This window comes from Cydia splendana, chromosome 11 (assembly GCF_910591565.1).
Source record: "Cydia splendana chromosome 11, ilCydSple1.2, whole genome shotgun sequence".
NCBI classification, from domain to species: Eukaryota; Metazoa; Arthropoda; class Insecta; order Lepidoptera; family Tortricidae; genus Cydia; species Cydia splendana.
This window is the reverse complement of record NC_085970.1, coordinates 13,143,024-13,160,694: the sequence shown is the minus strand read 5'-3', so window position 1 is coordinate 13,160,694 and position 17,671 is coordinate 13,143,024. Positions and strand designations below refer to the sequence as shown.

General features: G+C 38.2%; 1 protein-coding gene and 1 long non-coding RNA gene across 2 annotated transcripts in view; one reads left to right on the top strand and one right to left on the bottom strand.

Moving 5' to 3' along the window:
- Window positions 1-17,671, bottom strand: part of LOC134794976 (uncharacterized) — a 746,430-nt gene that overhangs the window by 593,497 nt on the left and 135,262 nt on the right. The gene's annotated exons all lie outside the window — the stretch shown is intronic.
- Window positions 1-17,671, top strand: part of LOC134794955 (AT-rich interactive domain-containing protein 2) — a 49,138-nt gene that overhangs the window by 5,972 nt on the left and 25,495 nt on the right. The window contains exons 10-20 of the mRNA XM_063766827.1: window positions 226-345; window positions 956-1,078; window positions 2,874-3,043; window positions 5,481-5,596; window positions 6,361-6,443; window positions 9,541-9,660; window positions 12,430-12,492; window positions 15,794-15,886; window positions 16,128-16,155; window positions 16,324-16,379; window positions 16,944-17,375. Coding sequence (XP_063622897.1) covers window positions 226-345; window positions 956-1,078; window positions 2,874-3,043; window positions 5,481-5,596; window positions 6,361-6,443; window positions 9,541-9,660; window positions 12,430-12,492; window positions 15,794-15,886; window positions 16,128-16,155; window positions 16,324-16,379; window positions 16,944-17,375 — 1,404 coding nt within the window. The remainder of the gene's footprint in view (window positions 1-225; window positions 346-955; window positions 1,079-2,873; window positions 3,044-5,480; window positions 5,597-6,360; window positions 6,444-9,540; window positions 9,661-12,429; window positions 12,493-15,793; window positions 15,887-16,127; window positions 16,156-16,323; window positions 16,380-16,943; window positions 17,376-17,671) is intronic.

Sequence of the window (17,671 nt, the reverse complement as noted above, 5' to 3'; positions counted from 1 at the left end):
AGGAGCGTGTCAAGGTAGTTTTGAACGCCTCGCCCGCTTAGGAACGTCGGCTGCTGACTGTCCTAGCGACGAGAAAAATATATATACGAAGCTCTTAGTACTTTTTTGACTTTGAAAAACGATTCATATAACTGACACTGACACTGATTTGACACATAACACTGAAAGTTATCCCTTCTCCATAAATCTTGTTTGAGATAAAATTAAAATGGTGGTATGTTCCAGGCACAAAGCTACGGGCCGCGGGCCTGCATCCTGATGCGCGTGGTGGAGACGGTGAGCGGGCCGAGCGCCGCCGCCGCCGAGCGCGAGCAGGAGCGTCACAACCCGCCCCAGCAGTTACAGGTGAGGCTGTCCAGACGAGGCGCTTTGCCCGCGAGGGCACTCGCTCAATTCAATTTATATTGCGTCCAGATTGCTGCATTTTACACTCGTTCCTACGCGCTATGTGCGACGGAGGGTCTCAGCCAGTCATAAAAGTCAGTCGCGTGTACCACTGAACGCTGCAATGGCACCAGAGTATCTTGACTCGTGGGTAAGATGAGCGAGCAGACAGGCCGTTTTACGCGCGGATATGGAAGTGCGCGAGAGCATCTGCCAGCCTATTACGAAACACGAAAATCGAAAATTTGTACTGAGCTCCAGTTCTGCTGGAAGATTTTTTTATTTTACACGCTCTGAACGTGGTTCATTGTTTATCTATGAAACGGGTTGAAAATCATACCTACGTTTCAACCCTAGAGCGGTTTTTACTTTTCAAGTGTATTATTTTTGAAATGATTAAAATTAAATGGATCTCCATGCCTCTTGGTATTAAGTCCGCCATCTGTACATGTTTGCGTAATAAAGTTTAAATTATAAATAAAAAACCTGAATACGCGATTGTCAGATACGGACGCATATTAATAACGTTAGTTTGATGTCTTGTACTTTAATAACGTTTTTGTTGGTGCAGGCGGTGCCCATGCCATCGACGCCGACGAAGGCAGTCGAAGTGCCGGCGCAATCGCAATCTCCGCAGCCCGCTGCGCCGCCCAATAGCATCCAACATTCACACATGCAACAGCGAACAGTTCAGGTAGGTACTGTATAAATAGGTGCTACAACGCTTTCCCGCAGAGTATTTCCCTTTTTTGTTAGTTATCGAAGCTTTAAGAATATTTATAAATATACCTATTACCTGAAAAAATGTTGAATACCTAGCCTATCGTATATTTTTCACCACACCAGCTCGGAAAGGCTTACTTTGCACTTCAAAAACGGATAGCAAAGTTGCACTTTGCTATCAGTAATTCACATGTGAGGCAAAGTAATCAAATGCAAATTTTGAGTTGTTTTCTTATGTTTGCTGGTAGAATTGACTTTTAAATGATGATTTTGGACGATAAATATTTAATAACATTCATTTGAATTTGATTTTGTTTGATATTTTACATTTAATATTTGCTTCGGGTTGGTGTGGTGAAAAATTTTCTGTTTCACTCGGGGGCAAATTTTGTTTAACCCTCGTGCTTTGAAACGCTCAAGATTCTATTTTTCGAACCACTCGCTACGCTCGTGGTTCAATTTTGGAATCTTTCGCTTGCTCGGGTATCAATATTAGCACGAGTGGTTAAACAACAACTTTGCCCTTGTAAAACAAATAACTATTGATTGCGACAGCGGCAGCGTTCCTGCTGCAAATTACGTTTACAGTACATATGGTCCTATTTTCCCGCACTAGTGCGTAAAATAGCACTTTTCGTGCGTATGTCAAAAGTTTAAAGGGCCATATGTACTGTAAAACGTTGTACGATACACGTGCGAATAGGTAATTCGCAACTCGTGTCGATTTAAAACACTCCCTTCGGTCGTGTTTTAATTTATCGCCACTCGTTTCGAGTTTCCTCTTTTCCGCACTTGTATCGTAAATAACTATTACAGTACATATGGTCCTACTTTCCCGCACTAGTGCGAGAAAGAGCACTTTCCGTGTGAATGTCAAAAGTTTAAAGGGCCATATGTACTGTAAAACGTTGTACCATACACGTGCGAATAGGTAATTCGCAACTCGTGTCGATTTAAAACACTCCCTTCGGTCGTGTTTTAATTTATCGCTAATCGTTTCTAATTTCCTCTTTTCCGAATGAAAGGTTTGGGCAGGATATACAAGAACTGTAGGGGTTAGTACAGGAGCCCTGTATTTACTGGCTTTAAGTGTACATTTCTAGTTTACGATGTTTGCCATATAGGTACACCAGAACATAAAGACAACAATACAACACTTGTACAGATGCTACAACATGCAAGGCAGCGTTCGAAAGGAGGCAGCATCTTATTGGCGAGACTATGCTGTGGTTTTGATATGGATATTATGTATATCAGTAGAGTAAAAATCCGCTCTCGATCTTTCCCCTTTAATATTTCCGATAGATTAGTACTTTTCTAGCTGCATAGATTGAGCCGTAATTAATAAACTTTCATTACTATTTTTAGGGTTCCGTACCCAAAGGGTAAAACGGGACCCTATTACTAAGACTTTGCTGTCCGTCCGTCCGTCCGTCCGTCCGTCCGTCCGTCCGTCCGTCCGTCTGTCACCAGGCTGTATCTCACGAACCGTGATAGCTAGACAGTTGAAATTTTCACAGATGATGTATTTCTGTTGCCGCTATAACAACAAATACTAAAAACAGAATAAAATAAAGATTTAAATGGGGCTCCCATACAACAAACGTGATTTTTTACCAAAGTTAAGCAACGTCGGGAGTGGTCAGTATTTGGATGGGTGACCGTTTTTTTTTTTGCTTTTTTTTTTGTTTTTTTTTTTGCATTATGGTACGGAACCCTTCGTGCGCGAGTCCGACTCGCACTTGCCCGGTTTTTTTTACACACAGGAAAACGAGCATTTCGCGCAGGCGTGGCTCCGTAACACATACGAGGCTCTTCCAGTCGGCGACAACAGCACTTGCGACGCCCCAGAACTGTACCGACAGTACCTCGCCTGCTGCGCCAAGCTCAACAGGAAGGGGCTCATCGCACCCGCCAACCTGTCCCGACTTGTCAGGTAATGTGGTTACGTAACACATACGAGGCGCTGCCAGTCGGCGACAACAGCACTTGCGACGCCCCAGAACTGTACCGGCAGTACCTCGACTGCTGCGCCAAGCACAACAGGAAGGGGCTCATCGCACCCGCCAACCTGTCCCGACTTGTCAGGTAATGTGGTTACGTAACACATACGAGGCGCTGCCAGTCGGCTACAACAGCACTTGCGACGCCCCAGAACTGTACCGGCAGTACCTCGCTTGCTGCGCCAAGCTCAACAGGAAGGGGCTCATCGCACCCGCCAACCTGTCCCGACTTGTCAGGTAATGTGGTTACGTAACACGTACGAGGCGCTGCCAGTCGGCGACAACAGCACTTGTGACGCCCCAGAACTGTACCGGCAGTACCTCGCTTGCTGCGCCAAGCTCAACAGGAAGGGGCTCATCGCACCCGCCAACCTGTCCCGACTTGTCAGGTAATGTGGTTACGTAACACATACGAGGCGCTGCCAGTCGGCGACAACAGCACTTGCGACGCCCCAGAACTGTACCGGCAGTACCTGGCTTGCTGCGCCAAGCTCAACAGGAAGGGGCTCATCGCACCCGCCAACCTGTCCCGACTTGTCAGGTAATGAGGTTACGTAACACATACGAGGCGCTGCCAGTCGGCAACAACAGCACTTGCGACGCCCCAGAACTGTACCGGCAGTACCTCGCTTGCTGCGCCAAGCTCAACAGGAAGGGGCTCAACGCACCCGCCAACCTGTCCCGACTTGTCAGGTAATGTGGTTACGTAACACATACGAGGCGCTTCCAGTCGGCGACAACAGCACTTGCGACGCCCCAGAACTGTACCGGCAGTACCTCGCTTGCTGCGCCAAGCTCAACAGGAAGGGGCTCATCGCACCCGCCAACCTGTCCCGACTTGTCAGGTAATGTGGTTACGTAACACATACGAGGCGCTGCCAGTCGGCGACAACAGCACTTGCGACGCCCCAGAACTGTACCGGCAGTACCTCGCTTGCTGCGCCAAGCTCAACAGGAAGGGGCTCATCGCACCCGCCAACCTGTCCCGACTTGTCAGGTAATGAGGTTACGTAGCACATAACGAGGCGCTGCCAGTCGGCAACAACAGCACTTGCGACGCCCCAGAACTGTACCGGCAGTACCTCGCTTGCTGCGCCAAGCTCAACAGGAAGGGGCTCAACGCACCCGCCAACCTGTCCCGACTTGTCAGGTAATGTGGTTACGTAACACATACGAGGCGCTTCCAGTCGGCGGCAACAGCACTTGCGACGCCCCAGAACTGTACCGGCAGTACCTCGCTTGCTGCGCCAAGCTCAACAGGAAGGGGCTCATCGCACCCGCCAACCTGTCCCGACTTGTCAGGTAATGTGGTTACGTAACACATACGAGGCGCTGCCAGTCGGCGACAACAGCACTTGCGACGCCCCAGAACTGTACCGGCAGTACCTGGCTTGCTGCGTCAAGCTCAACAGGAAGGGGCTCATCGCACCCGCCAACCTGTCCCGACTTGTCAGGTAATGAGGTTACGTAACACATACGAGGCGCTGCCAGTCGGCAACAACAGCACTTGCGACGCCCCAGAACTGTACCGGCAGTACCTCGCTTGCTGCGCCAAGCTCAACAGGAAGGGGCTCAACGCACCCGCCAACCTGTCCCGACTTGTCAGGTAATGTGGTTACGTAACACATACGAGGCGCTTCCAGTCGGCGACAACAGCACTTGCGACGCCCCAGAACTGTACCGGCAGTACCTCGCTTGCTGCGCCAAGCTCAACAGGAAGGGGCTCATCGCACCCGCCAACCTGTCGCGACTTGTCAGGTAATGTGCACGCACACTAATGGCTCTGTGAGCTGTGATTTTACGACTCCAAGTCCGCCATTTTGAAAAAAACACTAAGACTGGATCGACAAATAAAATCTATATAATTTTCGAACTTACTCGAGAATGAGTTCAGTGGTGCGACCTGTAGAGGAGAACAGCCGGACATACGCTTTTGGTCATGTTGAAACGGAGACGCTTCGCCCTGACTCTGTAAATAAGCTTTCTGTATAAAGCTGGTCATAAACCCTAAGGTATGCCTGCTCAGTTTTGCCAACTTCACAGGTAAAACATAGCGTATGTAGCATTCGACTGTATGGAATAATATTAACATCAATAAATTGCTCTGATAATTAGATTAAGATTAGTTACGATTCAGAAGAGCTTGTTGCTAGGCCTACATGAATAAAGTATATTTTGAGTTTGAAGTGAAGACTCGGAGAGTTCCAATATTTGGCAAAAACGCTTAACATAATTTAAAAAAAAATTACTGCAAAACCAGAAATAAATAATAAACGAAACGAATAAACGCACTCTATTCTATTCTATTTAGAAATTGCAATAAGATAGGTAGCAATTATCATGTTTTATAATCAAAAATAATTATTATAGGACGGTGTTCGGTGGCACCGTGGGCCCTAACACGGTCGCGCTGTCGTCGGGCGAGACGCAGCAAGTCTACATCGGTATTCGAGCCAAGAACCCGCAGAACAGGAACCCACCGGCAGGTAAGTTGTTTTTCTCAAAAATGGACGGCAAAGTCGACTTTGCCGTTTAAAAAATAGGTTGCGAAGCGCGTAGTTTATGGTCAGTCAAAAATTAAAAAGTTAAAAACATTGCAGTCTCGATTTTGGGACTGCAATGTTGCATACAAATTGCATTATTTGTCGAGTTCCAAACTTTTTAAAAGTTGAAATGGCCATATCAAATGAAGGCACAGGCCCATTAAACAGCCAAACAGAAGATTAGTACCGCGACTATTTAGCTGTCTCAAATAGGTTGGCGTATTTTCGGCAGAAAAATACACTTCTATTTTTTATTAAAAAAATAAAAAGGCGGCAAAGCTAATTTTTTCAATTGTTTCTAGTTTTTCTGTGAAAATATATACGTAAGAAAGTTGCTTTTGTAAAATATTTCTATGATATTTATATTTCTTGCACCATTTTTGAGAAAAGCACTATATATGACTCGGCTGGAAGGCTACTTGCTGGCTTCGGATTCAATTAAACGGACTCCCAAGGTCGTCCGTTTAAAACGAATCCTCAGCCTGCAAGTAGCTACTTCCGAGCCTCGACAATAATGTACTATTTCATATCTTCGCAAATAAATTTCTACATTTTCGTACTGTCTATCCTGTTACATTACGAACTAGTAGTTCTGTAAGCAGTAGACCTCGCGAACCCCCATGGCTCGCCATTTGGAAAAAGATCTGAAAATATATGGAGGAGAACAACAGTTGGTACATGTTGGTAAATGTATTATTTTTGCGTAGGACCCGCGTCGCCAATATTGAAAGCGCAGCTGACAAATAAGACGGCGACAGTAGAAGTCAAACCTGCCGTATCGCAACCACAGGTAAGTGCAATATAATAATAAATAAATATAATTATATAAAAATTATAAATTTAAAAATTAAATACCCCTGATATAATTATATCTAGAGCACTATACATATTATATCAGTACCGTTACCAGATGGATCAAGCCGTTTAAAAGGGTACATTTATTCGTGTGCACATACAAACAGAAAGTTAAAAACAACGTCCTTACCAAATGCATGTACAGTTTCTGTTGGGTGCGTAACGGTCCATATAACAACTTTTGATATATTTTTAGTCGATATAACGATTGAGGGACATAATGCACTTTTGCTATAACAATACATGGTATATTCTTAGAGAGTCTAACTATCGTCAAGTACGAGCATGCCGCGGTAGCGGCCGGCGAAGCGCCAGAACCGACTTTTTTTATTACTTTACAAATAAATGTTTTTTAAGTACTGACAAACCTCAACTTATTTTTATACATTAGAATACATTATACCATAAATACTTATAAAAATATTCATTATACCCAGTAAACGTTATATCGAATAGCTTTTATATCGATTAAGCATTATACCCCATGAAAATAGTTATTTTGTTGTTATATCAAAAGTTCATTATACCGTTTAAGTGATTATACACCATGAAATTATATCAAAAGTTGTTATATCTTTTGAAAATATATCAAAAATTGTTATACGGATCATTACACACCCGTTTCTGTTCCGTCGGAAAAGAATGTCTCATATAGCTGGTTTGTTACTGCACACCGTTGTATGGGGACCTTGCACTTTGAGACTATGCGCTGAAACTTGGCACAGTTGATTGTTAGCTGGTCTTGAGCAGATACAGACCGGGAGCCGTCGAGAGCCACCTCTCATTTAGTGGGGGGGAGGGGGAAAGTTCGACGCTGCCGCGCTTCACTTGGAGCAACATTTCTCTAAAACTATACCTATTAGGGCATGTAATATATCATTTTCGGATAAATTAAGGATGAGGAATCTAGTTTTGGAACAAAAACAATGCACTTTCTAACAAAAAAAAAGCATAAAGTAGAAAAGACTAAAAAACGTATTTTTGATTTTTTCATAATAACCAATTTTTTTTTTAAGTGTAGCAGGAATCTGAAAACAAAAAATACAGTCGTAAAGCTACACTTATTACGTTTAAGAAAATATATAGTTTAATATACAAAACTGTTGATAAATGGGAGATAAAAAATAATATTAAGCGTGGGTCAGAGTGATCTCAATACAAAATATTATGAATGTGGGAAAGTTACTTATAATTTGTTCTACAATCGTTTATTTTTCTTGTTTTTCGTAAATAACTCGTAAACGGTAGCCCACAGCAAAAAATTATCTGTTACGTAAATAATCTGTTTCAGATTTCTTATAAAATAAGTACTACTGTTTTTCGCTACCATCAATATTAAAAAAATATTGAAGGGAGAAAATAAATACTTAGGTCCCCTTTTTTAATCATTCTGAAATAACTCGTACACGATGGCCTATAGCAAAAAATTTTTTAGTACATGAATAATTTACATAAAATTTCCTACAAAAAAGGTCATTCAAACTTTTTCGCTAGGATCAATATTAAAAACGATATTAAAGAGAGAAAATAAATTCTAAGGTCCCCTTTTTAAATATTGATCCTAGCGAAAAAGTTTGAATAACCTTTTTTGTAGGAAATTTTATGCTAATTATTCATGTGTTAAAATATTTTTTGCTATTGGCCATCCTTTACGAGTTATTTACGAATGACTAAAAAAGGGGACCTTAGTATTTATTTTCTCCCTTCAATATATTTTTTAATATTGATCTTAGCGAAAAAAAGTAGCACTTATTTTATAAGAAATCTGAAACAGATTATTTACGTAAAAGATATTTTTTTGCTGTGGGCTACCGTTTACGAGTTATTTACGAAAAACTAAAAAAATAAACGATTGTAGAACAAATTATAAGTAACTTTCCCACATTAATAATATTTTGTATTGAGATCACTCTGGCCCACGCTTAATATTATTTTTTATCTCCCATGTAACAACAGTTTTGTATAATAAACTATATATTTTCTTAAACGTAATAAGTGTAGCTTTACAACTATATTTTTGTTTTCAGATTCCTACTAAACTTTAAAAAAAAATTGGTAATTAGGGGCTATTCATAAATTACGTCATTTCAAATTAGGGGGGGGGGGGTCTGGACATCGGATGACGGTAGCATGAAGTAGGAGGAAATGGGGTCATTTGAAGCATGATTTTTGGATGATTATAGGGGGGGGGGGGGGTCCAAAATCGTCAAAAATCGATGACGTAATTTATGGACAGCCCCTTATGAAAAAATCCAAGATACTTACGTTTTTTTGTCTTTTCTACTTTATGTTGTTTTTTTGTTAGAAAGTGCATTGTTTTGGTTCCAAAAAAAATTTCCTCATCCTTAATTTATCCGAAAATGATATATCACATGCCCTAATAGGTACAGTTTTAGAGAAATGTTGCTCCAAGTGAAGCGCGGCGGCGTCGAACTTCCCCCCCTCCACCCCACTAAATGAGACGTGGCTCTCGAGGTCTCCCGGTCTGTATCTGCTCACGACCAGCTAAGAATCAACTGTGCCAAGTTTCAGCGCATAGTCACAAAGTGCAAGGTGTCGCGCACTAACAAACTAGCTAATAGTGACACTAATTCCAATATATTTAGTGTCTAGGATTAGATTTTCTGCTTAAGATCTCATAAGGTGCATGTAAATCTGTGAAATTTAACGCTTACGCGGTGTTCAATGCCTTGCTAAATGCTAATATCATAAGTTCCATTTCGGCGGGTTTTTAGACGGACGTACGTAAAAAAAAAGAAAAAAAACATTTGTACAGTTTTTTTCTTCTGCCAAACTGCAGGACAGTTTGTTGGCAGAGGGAACTCCCTTTAAACATAAATGGGTAGACTTAGCTAATTGCCGAATTAGTTGTTAACTTAAGTACATCTTATTGCTTATGGTAGTAACTTTAACACGTTTACGCGTTACGAGTTTACACTTATTAATACGTTTAGGCAGATGTTATATTTTGCGCAAGAAATTGGCTGAGAACATTTTCCTGTCGTCGCTTTCACGTAAATGTCTGATTCCAGGCCGCACCGCAACCGCAGCACCCGCACCTGTCGCACGCGCTCGATGCGAACGCGACCAACACGACTCTGATAAAACACCTGCTCGCCAATAAAGTAAGCCCCGCCCTACAAACGCAACAAGTAAGTTGAAATAACACTACTAACATGTTTGCTGTGGACGTTGTGGGACGCGTGTATCACCGGTGCCTCTGGTTACGCGGTACGAAAACCATAATAATATGAGGATTTGTTAGTATACTGTGCAATAGAAGCGGTATGACCAAAATTATTAAGAGCCCATCAACGTGCGCACTAGCGCCACTGTTAAATAATCGTGATTATTTAAATTTAACGACAGGTATTTAAAAAAGGGGGCCGCTACGTACTGTATTGTGTATTTAAGTACCTTTTGAATACATCATACTAGTTTTTATGTTGCTGGATTTGTCGATCTAGGAATTCAATACAAAAACGGCCGTTTTAATTTTGGACGCATAGATTGACGAATCCAGCAACATAAAAACTAGTTTAATGTATTCACAAGGTACTTAAATACACAATACAGTACGTAGCGGCCCCCTTTTTTAAATACCTGTCGTTAAATTTAAATAATCATGATTATTTAGCAGTGGCGCTAGTGTGCACGTTGATGGGCTCTTAACGCGATAGTGTCCGTCTAAGGCCCACTTGCACCATCCCACTAACCCGGGGTTATGCGGTTAAACCGTTTACTCAGTGTCAAATTGTACTGGTAACCATGGTAACTCCAGGTTTAACTGGTTAACCCCGGGTTAGTGGAATGGTGCAAGTGGGCCTAAGGGTGGTACATTGTCATTTCAAATGCCTTGCAGAGTTAGCTTGGTCCGAGACTGTAGAGAATCCTATGCCCGAAGGGCTAAGTCTCTGTCTTCTGTCTGTCTCTGTATTTTAACGTCACTGAATCATATGGCGTTCGCGCCGCGTTCCCGTTCTTAGGGAAGTGAGGGGGAACTAAATTGTGGGTGTTAAGGTCATTTTAGAGGACACCGGTTGATATACGCGTGATTAGAAAGTGTGTTTAAAATAGGGTATCCCCACTATTTGTAATATATTATTCATCATTATATTACAGTCGACGTCAAAGATATGTTTACACTTTTGAACCTTATGCCTTTGTAATAAGGCGAAAAATGTAAACATAATATATCTTTGACGTCGACTGTAATATAATGATGAAATTCTGCTAAAACGGTCATGTTTAATGTTTATGATTTTTGACAATTGGGTGGGATAGTGGTGGTACCCTTATTTGGTGTTTTTTTAGATATATTGTCGAAAAATGGGAAGCTTTGGCTTAACATATTTTGATATTGTTATTTTTATTTATGAATATACCCTGTTAATTGAATAGTGACAGTAAAGTTTTTATCAATTTTTAAAACGATAGTTTTTTAACCTCGTGCCGCCCAATGTACATTAGGATGTACAATCAGTTTCGATGGAATACCAACCTTAATTAAAAACAAAGTAGCATTTCATTTGTCTCGTAATATTTTCGTACAAATGAAATTCAACCTAATTGAAAATACAACAAGATTCTACCTTCCTTGGCTATAATTTTGTATGGTGGGCGGCACGAGGTTAGATTATATTAGTTGTACAATTTGTGAAGACATTTGAACAGGGTATATAATTTCAATGGGATTATTTTACTTAGGCGTTTTATTTTTCAGTTCGATTTGTGTTATAATTTTAGAGAAAGAATGTGAAAGCTGGTGGAAAAACGGGTAAAAGAGTTGTCAAAATAACGATGACTGGTCCTAAAGAGAAATTGCATGGTTTTAAAGTGTTCATTGTGAGTTTTAAAAGTTTTTTGCGTAGTCTTGGATGATCGTAAAAGTTTGATTTTGCATGGTTGTGTTTGTTTTGCGTTTTTTTCGGAGGTCGCGGGTACAAATCCGTACCAATGAGTTTTTCGGAACTTATGTACGAAATATTTGATATTTTAGTTACCACTAGCTCTGTCTAGATTGGTTAAAAGCTTTTGTTACGTTTGTAGTTTTGCTGTAGGTAGAACATAAATAGAGTTAGACCAAGAAAAGTCTGCAACGATTTTGATAGCACACGCAGTGCAAGTGTTATTTTAAACGTCAAACTTCTATGAAATTATGACGTAGGTATAAATAACACTTGCACTGCGTGTCCTATCAAAATCGTTGCAGACTTTTCTTGGTCTAAGTTTAGTATATTAAGCATGCCAATCAATAGTAACAAGTAGACTAACAACTGAAATAATTTGGCATGACGAGTGGTGATTATGGAAGCATGAAACCAATGAATTTCAATGTTAAATGTTATTTGCCTCACTTTTATTAGGGAAAAGGGGAATGACCCCCGTTCTGAGTCATGGCTTGTCCAACAGGTCTCCATCGATACAGCGGGGTAACGCTGCTAGGTGTGATGGGGACCTTTGGACCCGGCGTGGCTCAGAACGGGTTTTAGTTCTTAAGTTTTGTATGTACCTACGTATTTATATTATCAAATATATAAACTTGTATTAATTGTAATTACTTGTGAAGTAAAAATAGATACAACGGACTTTAATAAAAATACGAGGTTTATATTTAGTTAGTATTTTTTTGTAAATTAATTATTATTTAATCGAATATGACATATCGGCGTCGGCTTAGATCACTTTAAGAAATGTTGTTTCGTATATTTAAAGCAATATCGAGGCTTGGAAAGTCCGTTTTTTGGCGTTTTCTTGCAGTGTGACAGACATCTTTTTTTAAAATATAAAATACCAAATTTAGTTTCTATCATGCATTTTGATTCAATAAAATATTAAAGTAATAAAATACATGTAATAAAGTATAAAACCCACATCATCTTAGTTTTATTTTGAGTTTTAATACAATTTGACTTATACAGGTCGCGCAAAGGCAACAGAACCAGCAGAGAGGCGGTACAGTCGTAGTACAGGCTAACCAATCGGTAAGTGTTGCTGTTTACTAATTGACCGAGCGTTAGCGAAGGTCTCCGTTCCAGCTTGGGCAAAAAGGGCTTTTGTATCAGGGACAGGAACCGGTTACCTTAACCGGGGTTTTTCATAGGGTTATTTTAGAGGTGTTTATAAAAACCCCTACCATAACGGTAACCGCTTAATAAGGTAACACTTTGATTCGGTAACCGTATCAGATCGAGTTAACCTCTGTTACCGGTAACCGAAATAAAAACCCAGTCTATTCAGTTACCTCATTAGGAGGTTTTTGACCAGTTCAAACGATTGTAATCTTTACGCACACTTAAATTCAACTTATTATTGAATAACCGAGGTTGGCATGGGCGGTCTATGAAGCCTCCAGCACAAACAAGTTTTTTTGCCTTTCCTTTGTTTATCTTTATACCTACTTGTGTGGTGTGTTCTTATTATAAATATTATTATATTATAACTAAAATAATTAAAATAAATAAATTAAATAAGTTTAATAAATTAAATAAATTAATTTAATTAAATAATTTAAATAAATTACATAAATTACATAAATTACATAAATTACATAAATTAAATAAATTAAATAAATTAAATAAATTAAATAAATTAAATAAATTAAATAAATTAAATAAATTAAATAAATTAAATAAATTAAATAAATTAAATAAATTATATAAATTATATAAATTAAATAAATTAAATAAATTAAATAAATTAAATAAATTAAATAAATTAAATAAATTAAATAAATTAAATAAATTAAATAAATTAAATAAATTAAATAAACTAAATAAACTAAATAAACTAAATAAACAAAATAAACAAAATAAACAAAATAAACAAAATAAACAAAATAAACAAAATAAACAAAATAAACAAAATAAACAAAATAAACAAAATAAACAAAATAAACAAAATAAACAAAATAAACAAAATAAACAAATAAACAAAATAAACAAAATAAACAAAATAAACAAAATAAACAAAATAAACAAAATAAATAAAATAAATAAAATAAATAAAATAAATAAAATAAATAAAATAAATAAAATAAATAAAACAGATAAAACAGATAAAACAGATAAAACAGATAAAACAGATAAAACAGATAAAACAGATAAAACAGATAAAACAGATAAAACAGATAAAACAGATAAAACAGATAAAACAGATAAAACAGATAAAACAGATAAAACAGATAAAACAGATAAAACAGATAAAACAGATAAAACAGATAAAACAGATAAAACAGATAAAACAGATAAAACAGATAAAACAGATAAAACAGATAAAACAGATAAAACAGATAAAACAGATAAAACAGATAAAACAGATAAAACAGATAAAACAGATAAAACAGATAAAACAGATAAAACAGATAAAACAGATAAAACAGATAAAACAGATAAAACAGATAAAACAGATAAAACAGATAAAACAGATAAAACAGATAAAACAGATAAAACAGATAAAACAGATAAAACAGATAAAACAGATAAAACAGATAAAACAGATAAAACAGATAAAACAGATAAAACAGATAAAACAGATAAAACAGATAAAACAGATAAAACAGATAAAACAGATAAAACAGATAAAACAGATAAAACAGATAAAACAGATAAAACAGATAAAACAGATAAAACAGATAAAACAGATAAAACAGATAAAATAGATAAAATAGATAAAATAGATAAAATATATAAAATATATAAAATATATAAAATATATAAAATATATAAAATAAATAAAATTAATTAAATTAATTAAACAAATATAACAAATTAAACTAATTAAATAAATGAAATAAATTAAATAAATTAAAACAAAAAGAAAATTCAACAAATTCAATAAATTAAATCAATTAAATAAATAAATTAAATTAAATTAATTTAATAAGTAAAATCAATAAAATCAACAAAATATAAATAAAGTAAATAAAATAAACAATTTTTTTAGTATTTTGTTTAGTTCTGACGGCACATCACTAAAACTACTTTTCTCAAAAATGGACGGCAAAGTCGACTTTGCCGTTTAAAAAATAGGTTGCGAAGCGCGTAGTTTATGGTCAGTCAAAAATTAAAAAGTTAAAAACATTGCAGTCTCGATTTTGGGACTGCAATGTTGCATACAAATTCCATTATTTGTCGAGTTCCAAACTTTTTAAAAGTTGAAATGGTCATATCAAATGAAGGCACAGGCCCATTAAACAGCCAAACAGATGATTAGTACCGCGACTATTTAGCTGTCTCAAATAGGTTGGCGTATTTTCGGCAGAAAAATACACTTCTATTTTTTTATTAAAAAAATAAAAAGGCGGCAAAGCTAATTTTTTCAATTGTTTCTACTTTTTTCTGTGAAAATATATAAGTAAGAACGTTGCTTTTGTAAAATATTTCTATGATATTTATATTTCTTGCACCATTTTTGAGAAAAGCACTATATATGACTCGGCTGGAAGGCTACTTGCTGGCTTCGGATTCAATTAAACGGACTCCCAAGGTCGTCCGTTTAAAACGAATCCTCAGCCTGCAAGTAGCTACTTCCGAGCCTCGACAATAATGTACTATTAATGTAGCAAACCAGTAAGCAACCGATAATAAAGGTTACCATAACTGAATGAAAACCTGTTAAAAACCCTTAACAAAAACCCTATCGCGATGGGGTTTTGAGATTAACTCGGTTAAAGGTTAGGGTTACCGTTTCAATAAGGTTACCATTACAATCAGGTAACAGTATGATAGGGTTACCGAATGATACGGTAACCGAATCGATTGGGTTACCGAATTGATAGGATTAAGCGTAAAGAGGGGTTTTCCGGTCCTTGTTTTGTATGCCGGATGCTTTCCTCTACAGGTCGCAATTCTCAACTGAATCTCGTGAAATTTTGTGATCAATGCTTAAATATATTTTTTTGTGGATTTAGATTTTTTTTTCAACTGGTGAATCCATCCATTCAATTTTAAGTTGAGAGGTCTACAGCTCACAGAGCTTCAAGTATAATCATAGGCAAAGGTGAATAGTCTTAGATATTCTTTAAGTCATTCATTAACAAGTAGCACATTAAATCATAGAAATATAAATACAAAGTGGGGGAAATAGGGGTGAAAATTTAAGCTAAACTTTAGAGTTTATGGTTATTTTGTGACGCGTTCTACGTCATATTGTAGAAATATCATTGTTAAAAATCTCTGAAATTATAATTTATACCCACTGTTGTTATGTTAGTGAAATTAGTTCAAACATTCTTACGTTAATATCATGTGTGGATTACCACAGAACTTTTGCAAACGTTTTCAGGTAATGGACTTGGACCCTGAGGCATTGATAAAATGTACGACGATCACGTCGGGTGGAATTGCCAGTAGCACGCCTACTATTCAAGGAGATAAGGTAAACAATACTATAAAAAAAGCGTTGGTGGCCTAGCGGTAAGAGCGTGCAGCTTTCAATCCGGAGGTCGCGGGTTCAAACCCCGGCTCGTAGCATTTACCGGTTGCTTTTCGGTGAAGGAAAACATCGTGAGGAAACCAGACTAATCCCAATAAGGCCTAGTTGTTTCTCCTCTGGGTTTAAAGGACAGTGAGTTGCTTTCGTAAAAACTAGTGCCTAAATATTGATTTTTATTCGACAGGTGCTGATTAAAACTGAGGAAAATGCAGGTAAATATAAATTGCCACACATTGTACTTATATAAAATTTACTTGCCGTAACAAATAAATTTAGTTTATTAATGTTCGGAAGCAAAATAAATTATACAAAATACAAAATTGTATTGCTTGTTACATATACATGACAGTTTTTATAACTTTCTTATTTCAATATTTCAGCTGTAAAAGATGAACCAATACAAATACAGATCGACGACCAGACGCAACTGACTTTAGTAAGTATCCCAGTAAAAACTGGTCCAAGTTTAACTGGTTTGATTCAGATAAAATGTTTCGTAAATTATGACTTTTTAACATGGCGGCATTGCCCCTGGTCATCATCATCATCATCTTCTAGCCGTTTTCGGCTACAGCGACTGCTTTGCTACAGCTGAGAGCGTCGCTGGTGCGCTCTCAGGTGACTGACGTAGCCAATCTTTGCAGCAAATGTGCGGCCACATTCGCTGCATGTCAGCACCCCTCCGACGTAATTATACGTGATGGCCACAGGTGGTCTGGCCTTTATCTCGTCACGCTTAACGTCGAGCTCTGTGCGTCGCCTGGCTTCAAATTCACGCACCTGCGTCTGTACAATATGTCTCCACTGTGGACGGTCACCAGCTAGTGTCTCCCATGTTGATGGCTCTATATGAGATCTCTTCATATGCCGCTTCAACACATCTTTGAACCGCAGAAACTGGCCGCCTTGCTTTCGCTTACCAGTTTGCAGTTCGCTGTAGAAGATGCGTAATACGTGTAATACCAGTGTAACACATAAAATAAATATGACCCTATTTCAGAAGTCGGCGCAAAACAAAATGCTAGCGGACCTTCTCGAGAAAAAGTCCAACCCGCCCGTCCAGGTCGTCCAGATGGGCCCCCACATGAACGCACCCACCATCCAGATCACAGAAACCGGACAGATAGTCCAAGTTAAATCTGATGGCAATCCGGTCATACAATACAACGAGAATATAGTCGCGCAAGGCAGCCAATACTTTCAAATAAAGAACGAGCAAGGGCAACTAATTCAAATCAAGAACGAACAGGGACAAATAATACAGTTAAAAACCGACCAATTGCAAAATCCGCTGATACAGTTCAAAAATGACCAGGGACAGGTTATACAGGCGAATCAGATTATTCAGAGCGTGATTCAAGGTCAGGTAAAGGAGGAAGGTGAATATAATGAGCCGCCTAATAAGAGGGCGAAGGTTGAGACTAAACCTGAGGTTAGTTTAATTTTTTTAAAGATAATATTAATCTAAGTTAGCGGTCGGCAACAGGCGGCCCGCGGGCCGCACCGCCAACCTCTCACTCGCGGCCCGCGAGCCCCCTGGCTATTTTGCATGTAATATTGACAAACGTCAATGTCTCATAAAGTCACAAATATTAACAAAGTGCGGCCCGCTTCAATCTCGTTAACTATCGGCCCTTGGCTGCTAAAAGGTTGCCGACCGCTGATCTAAGTAACATAATGCTGAAATATAATGTTTTTTTCTGGCAACGAATTAAGCTTTCCAAAATG